General features: G+C 44.8%; 1 protein-coding gene across 2 annotated transcripts in view; it reads left to right on the top strand.

The window, feature by feature from the left end:
* Positions 1-703: 703 nt before the first annotated feature.
* The window catches only part of EIF4H (eukaryotic translation initiation factor 4H), a 65206-nt gene continuing 58068 nt past the window's right edge, over positions 704-7841 (top strand). For both annotated transcript variants that reach the window (XM_073615042.1, XM_073615041.1), the window contains exon 1: positions 704-888. In XM_073615042.1, the coding sequence (XP_073471143.1) occupies positions 830-888 (59 nt within the window). In that variant the 5' untranslated portion in view covers positions 704-829. The remainder of the gene's footprint in view (positions 889-7841) is intronic.

The raw sequence follows: 7841 nt of genomic DNA, 5'->3' as shown, positions 1-7841 counted from the left end.
ACCAATAAATATACACTTATTGACATTTTTTTTACCAAAGACATGTGGCCAAATACATTTTGGCCTAAATGTATGACTAAAATTGAGTTTATTGGATTTTTTTTATAACAAAAAGTAGAAAATATCATTTTTTTTCAAAATTTTCGGTCTTTTTCCGTTTATAGCGCAAAAAATAAAAACCGCAGAGGTGATCAAATACCATCAAAAGAAAGCTCTATTTGTGGGAAGAAAAGGATGCAAATTTCGTTTGGGTACAGCATTGCATGACCGCGCAATTAGCAGTTAAAGCGACGCAGTGCCGAATTGTAAAAAGTGCTCTGGTCAGGAAGGGGGTAAATCCTTCCGGGGCTGAAGTGGTTAATATAAAAGCAGACAGGCGTCTCATGTGTCCTGGTATGTCCTCATAGGCAAGAACTTTAAAACCAAAAAAAATAAACCTTTTGACTTTACAAACTTGAGAACCATTTCCGGGCGTATACTTTATCATATATACTTTTGTACGTTAGTGGAATTCAGGAACTCTTGCTAGGAGAGCATGAGATTCAGTTTCAGACAACTTTATTAATCCAAATACCTGGGAAATGATTGAATTCCAGAGACACCATGACTAAAAAGGTAAACATTCCTGGGTGCCATAGCAGTCAGAGACAAGAAAGGACTGAGCTCACACCATTGGTGAGGTGAGGCGAGGCGTGTATGAGGCACTGCTTTACGACACAGCAGCACATTATCAGACGACTGCAGGCACTTGCAAGGACAGCCCTGAGTGTGCTATATTGCGGGGTCCTAGCAGCCTGGCCGCTTTGGCTGCGAAGAGGAGACAGCAGCAATGGCGGATTACGATACCTTCGACGATCGGGCTTATAGTAGCTTCGGAGGAAGCAGAGGGTGAGAAAGGCTCGGGGGGAGTGGGGGACATATTGGAGGACACAGGAGGGTGGCAGCACACCCATATTGGGCCATGCAGTGAGGCCTAGGAGGAGAAGGAAGAGTGAGGCCCTGTGAGCGGGAGACGGGCCGCCGTGTGGCTCCATAGAGGGCTATCATATCAAACAAACACACACGTGTAGTTACGGCACGTAGGAGCACTCGGGGCCAGGACTAGTATGGGATGTGAGGCCTTGTCTGTCCCTCCTAATACTGCTCATTCTACTCCTAGTATGCATGGAGCCTGACTGGCACGACGGCCCTCCGCTCCTCCAATACAAGCATTTACAACAGTGTGCTCTCGATACTACACGTCCTAGGTCTGCTTGTAGAACAACAATGCCCCCCCCCCCCCAACCTCATAGGATGCTGGGAGAGATCACACACAAACAGCCTAAATCACCTGCAAAGGGCTGCACTTCATTCTTGCCCCCCCCCCCCCCCCCCCCGGATCCAGAGTGATGGTACCCCCACCTCTGCAGAGCACCCACAAAGTGAGGTCCTATACTGCCCATTTATCTTTAGATCTAATAGATTCTCCCATCCACGCCAAACCATGTGGATGACCGAATCGAGCTGTTGCGTTCTAACAGCCACAGCCGTCAGAATACCCCCAACAATGATTGGATGCCATCACGGTTTGGTCAGCAGCTACAGCAAAAGTCAATAGAGAAATCAACTTTTGTAAAAAGCCATGTGGTGCCTAGCCCCAGCTCGAATGCCTTAAAGTGTTACTAAACCCTCAACAGTAAAAATCAGTGTGTATATGCAGTAAAGCATGCTTGTTATACTCACTGTGGAATCTAAGCGGTTAATCCTCTGCATTTTTAAAAAGGCTGTTTGATCCTGTCTTCACTATCCTCCCCGTCTTCCACTGTCCCCAATCCATCTCCTGATTGAATAGGTGTCAAACTGGCAGTCCTCCAGTAGTTTCAGACCTCCAAGTCCCATGAGGCATTGCAAGGCTGACATTTTAGACCCTGGGGCTGCGTTAGTGCAAAAGCACTGCTTGTTTTAGCAGCAGTGTTTAAGCGGCGCTTTTAACCCCAAAGGGGTTAAAAACTCCCGTGTTGCGGCACTTCCGAAGCGCTGCCTATTCATTCCAATGGGCAGGGTGTTTAGGAGCACTAAATACTGCGCTCCCAAACCGCCCCAAAGATGCTGCTTGCAGGACTCTTCGCATGTCCGCGTGTGAAAAGTCACACTTGAATGAATGGTGGTGGTTTTCAGGCACTTAGCAGAGGCTATTTCCAGCGCTAAAGCACCTGAAACCCGCCCCAGTGTGAAAGGGGTTTCACAAGTTTGACTCCCACATGCAAAGGCATGATGGGACTTGTAGTTTCCACAACAGTTGGAGGGCCACCAGTTTGACACCCCTGTGACCTGACCTGATAGAACAGGGCCTTGGGGGCTTGCTGCACATGCTCAGTTTGGTGTGTATTTCTAGAGTTTTTTGTTTTTTTTTCTTGGGAGAGTGTGTGCACAGGGCCAATCAGTACTGGCCAGACAGAAGGTCAGGGGTCATGCAGCCTCATAGGTAGTCAGAGTAGAATGAAAACTCCTCCTACAAACTTTAAGTGGGAGTAAACTTCCGTGCATGATTTTTACCTCTAGATAAGCCTATAATCAGGCTTACCTATAGGTACTGTAAATATCAATATATTTACTGTAGATGCAGCTGGTGACATCACCAGCACATGCGCTTTGAAGGAACGGCATACCCCTGTGGCATTTCTTCAGTCCTGTGCCATAAACAGCGTGCAGGAGTGACATCATCGTGACTCCAGCTACTTGCACAACCTGGAGTCTGAACCTGGAAGGAAGACTGGGTGAAGATGGAAGCGGTGATAGAGCTGCACTGAAGGACTTCGTTCTAAGGTAAGTTTCACATAATGTGCTATTATGCGATGCATACTAACACATTAGGTCATTGCTTGCAATTTAAAAACAAAAAACAAACAGTGGTTTACTACCGATTTAACCAGACACTGATAGAAGTCATAAGACTGCTATATACTGCTGATGAAAAAAGGTATTTAGCAGTTTAGATTTACTAAAATAATTGTATTTCCATGTTCTGTGTACTGGGGGAGACCAGATATAGCAAATGCAGGGTCTTGGGTTAGTAACACTTTTTAAAGAAGAATTCCAGGTATGGTGTATTTTTAAATGGTCACTCTAGCCCAGCTTGGATCGTTTGTAACTATGTATATACCATACCTGGCCAAAGCTGCATGAAATCACTGAAGTAGGCACTGCTACTCCACTGATCTCCACTTGCTTCTTGGTCTTGCACCAAGTGGCTGCCCTGCTGCATCCTGAACACAATTCAACACAGGTGCTATTCAGAGAATTCTTTGCGTCCCCTGAATGAATGCAAAGCGTGTTCTGATTGGATGAGGTGGAGAGCATGCCCTTACGGAGCTGCCTCATCAACCTCATCCAATCGGGAATCCCTCTGCATTCATTCAGAAAATGCAAAACATTCTCTGAATGGTGCCTGTGCTTAGCAGCCGACCTCCTGTGTTTACAGTGCATCAGGCCAGCCCCTCAGCACAGGACCCAGAAGCAAGTGGAGAAAATAAGTGGCTACTTCAGCGGTTTCCAGCTTACAGGGGCATCAGCCAGATATGGTATATACATAGTTAAGTTGATCCAAGCTGGACCAGTGTAAACTATGTAAAAGTATACCATACCTGGAATTCTTCTTTAAGGCTAAGTTCACCTTTAAAAAAATAAATGCACATATTAGACAATTTTACTTTTTATCCAATTTTCTATAGATTTACCTAGTAATTATATATTGCAAGGGCCTGCTGATTGCATACAAATTGACAGTGATTAGGTTTGACCTATTATATGGTTTGGTAAATCTAAAGGAAAATGGTACAATGTATGGACAGCCTAAATTGTAGCAGTGGGTGTGGGAGAGGAACCCCTTGTTTACAGCAGAGGATCTGGAGAGGCTGCAGGCAGGTGCTCTTTGGTAATGTGTAACCTTTTTCCAAAGGTGAACTTATCCTTTTAAGGTTTTTTTTTTCTGTGTGCACTTTTAAAGCAGAACTTACTGTAAATAAAATGTTATTACAACTTTTCCAATGTTATTCCACCCAGGAGACAAAGTGCATATAGCACATGGTCTTAATCAGATTTGACTTGCAGTGCTAAGCAGCGAAGTTGGATAATACCCCACTGGTGTCTGACAGGAGATGATTTGTGATTGAAAGCTCTGGCAGCAGGGGCCATTTTGGGAGACAATGCTGCCATTCACACATCACACAGCCCATTCGGCTGTGTGTCTATCTGCAACAGCTTGTGCATACAGAGCACCATCTAATAGATCAGAGGCCCACAGTGCTGTGCAATCTTTCACTTGTATGAATATATAATCGGCACCAGCCGACATTCCTGATTGCTTATTCATAAAAGGGACAGACCACTTAGCATTGTGGCTCTGTGTGATCCATTGGCTGGGCTGTGTATGTGTAAAAGCAGCTACTAATAGGCACACAGCTGAGTGATCTGTCACTCTTATGAATAAGTGCTGTTATTTCATTCATTATACTAAAAGATCACATAGCGTTGTGGATCTGTGTAATGTATCTGCGACTGCTTTTACACAGAGCATTCGCAGATACATTGCACATAGTTGCAGCTCTGATTGATCTTTTACTGATATGAATGAACAAGGAGTGCTGATTGTTCATTCAGTGACCGAACACTCAACTTAGAAAGTGGCGGGGCTCTATGCTGGCTGTTGGATGAAAAAAACATTGAAGGGACATGGCTATCAGCATTGTAACTGCTGATTCATAAGTCTTTTAGATTGTCGTTCAGCAGCTGGACACACCTAGGCTGTCAATCTTTCTAGATTGACAGCACTACCTTTGGTGCTCAAACCTTTACCCTTGAAAACCTGTATGCTTAGTATGACCTCTGTCTTCTGGGTTGTACCCAGGCCAGGGGCCAATTTTGCTTTAAATAAAAAAAAAAAAAAAAAAAAAAAAAAAAACAGAAGTTGGTCTTTTGTAGGCCAATGTGTATTGTGTATATTTAATGGAAAATCTAAAGGCAATCATTTCCCAGGCAAATTACAAGTTCCTTTCATGAAAGTACTCAATTCTGTTCCTAAAGTGATGCTAAAGTCTTGTTTGCTATTTTCAAAAAAAAAAAAAAAAGTTATATTTGCCTGCTCTGTGCAGTAGTTTTGCACAGAGCAGCCCAGATACTCCTCTTCTCGTGTCCTTTGCTAGCACTCCTGGCCCCTCCCTCCTGCCCCCACAGCAAGCAGCTTGCTATGGGGGCACCTGAGCCGAGCCACAGCTCTGTGTGTCCATTCAGACACAGAGCTGTGGCTTGGCCCCGCCCCCTCTCCTCATTGGCTCACTGACTTTGGCAGGAGCCAATGGCGCCCGCAGTGTTTCTCAGCCAATCAGGAAGGAGAGTCCTGGACAGCTGAGTCTCTCCTGCAACATTGCTGGATTGAGATGGGGCTCAGGTAAGTATTGGGGGGGGGGTCTGCTGCACACAGAAGGTTTTCTTTATTTTAATGCACAGAATGCATGAAGATTAAAAAAAAAAAAAAAACTGCATCTTAGACTATTTTGGTTTCATTTATCATCAAAAAGATTGCTATTCTAAGCATACACACTATAATCTTGAATCATTGAATTCACTAGAATCTGCCCATTTTCCAAAACAATTAGAACTTGCACAGATGACTGAAAAACTAGTAGTGAAGTTTTGTTGTGAAACTACAGCTGTGGCCAAAAGTTTAGAGGATGACACAAATATTAATTTTCACAAAGTCCGCTGCCTCCGTTTTTAATGATGGCAATGTGCATATACTCCAGAATGTTATGAACAGTGATCAGATTAATTGCAATTAATTGAAAAGTCCCTCTTTGCCATGAAAATGAACTTGATCCCATAATAAAACATTTTCACTGCATTTATGAGAAGGTTTCAGGACGCCCAAGAAAGTCCAGCAAGTGCCAGGACCATCTCCTACAGGTTATTCAGCTGCAGGTTGGAGGCACTACCAGTGCAGAGCTTTCTCAGGAAAGTCAGCAGAACGGGATGAGTGCATCTTCACACACAGTGAGGAGATGACTTTTGGAATGGCCTGGTGTCAAAAAGGGCGGGCAAAGAAGCCACTTCTCGCCAGGAAAAACATCAGGGACGGACTGATATTCTGCAAAAGGTACAGGGAATGTACTGCTGAGGACTTGGTAGTCATTTTCTCTGATGAATCCCCTTTCCATTGTTTGGGATAGAGTATGAACCAATATCTTTTTTACTGGCCGATACTGATTATTCGGCTGCCTTTCAGGCGATAGCCAATATCAGATGTCGATATTCTGTACATCACCTGCTGCATCTCAGCATGTCACTTGCCACCATCCCCTGCCACCCAGATGCAGCATGTCACTTGCCACTGTCACCTGCCACCCATATACAGGTTGTCATTACTTACACTACTTCTGGCAGCCTCTCCCCAGTGGCACCCAAGCAACAGCTTGGGTGCCACTCAATACAGGGCACTTTCACCCCTTTGCCCAAGCCATTTTTCAGCTTTCAGCGCTGTCGCACGTTGAATGACAATTGCATGGTCATACTACACAGCACCCTTATGAAATTTTTATAATTTTTTTCCCCACAAATAGAGCTTTCTTTGGTGGTATTTGATCAACTGTGCGGTTTTTATTTATTGCGCTATAAACAAAAGAAGGACAAGTTTGAAAAAACGCAATATTTTTTTACTTTTTGCTATAATAAATATCCAATTTTTTTTTTTTTTTTTTCAACAAATTTTTTTCCTCAGTTTAGACCGATATGTATTCTTCTACATATTTTTGGTAAAAAAAAATCGCAATAAGCGTATATTGATTGGTTGCGCAAAAGTTATAGCGCCTACAAAATAGGGTATAGATTTATAGCATTTTAATTAATTTTTTTTTGTACTAGTCATGGCGGCGATCTGCAATTTTTTTTTTTTTTGTGTGACTGCAATATTGAGGCGGACGTATTGGACACTTTTGACACATTTTTTGGGACCATTCACATTTATACAGCGATCCGTGCTATAAAAATGCATTGATTACTGTGTGAATGTGACTGGCAGGGAAGGGGTAACACTAGGGGGTGATCGAGGGGTTAATGTGTGTCCTAGGGAGGTGATTCTAAATGTGGGGGGGGGGGGGGGGACTGACTGGGGGAGGTGACTGATCGGTGTCCCTATGTACAAGGGACACACCATCGGTCTCCTCTCCTCTGACAGGACGTGGATCTGTGTGTTTACACACACAGATCACGGTCCTGCTCAGTTACTGGACAATCGCGGGTGCCCGGCGGACATCGCGGCTGCCGGGCACGCGCATCGGGTCCCCAGTGACTCGGAAAGGCGATCACGTCATATGATGTCCGCCCAGAACGAGAGCTGCCTCGTCCCACCGTCGTATGACAGTGGGTGGGCGGCTAGTGGTTAAAACCTCCACATGTGAGGGGTGACGTAGCAATCTCTGCTCGCCCGCTGCTCTGTCAAGAGCACCCTTCGTGGTCCTGCTGTAGGGGGCGGGACAGCGGTGGATGTGAGGTGGGCAGTGAGAGATGTCTTCTCTCTGCTGCCCGCTGCACTGCTGACAGACTGCAGTGCGCATCGATAATATCCGTACGTTTGACTGATAATTTGAAAAAATGTGAATATCGGCCGACTCCTAGTTTGGGCATCCGTAAAAAAAAAAATCTTGTCCAGAGAAGAACCGGTGAGCGCTACCATCAGTCCTGTGTCATGCCAACAGTAAAGCATCCTGAGGATCATTCATGTGTAGGGCTGCTTCTCAGCCAAGGGAGTGGGCTCGCTCACGTTTTTGCCTAAGAACACAGCCAGAGAATACAAAACCCCCGAAGCAATT

This window comes from Aquarana catesbeiana, linkage group LG02 (genome assembly GCF_042186555.1).
Source record: "Aquarana catesbeiana isolate 2022-GZ linkage group LG02, ASM4218655v1, whole genome shotgun sequence".
Lineage (NCBI taxonomy): Eukaryota > Metazoa > Chordata > Amphibia > Anura > Ranidae > Aquarana > Aquarana catesbeiana.
This window is presented reverse-complemented; position numbering and strand designations above follow the sequence as displayed.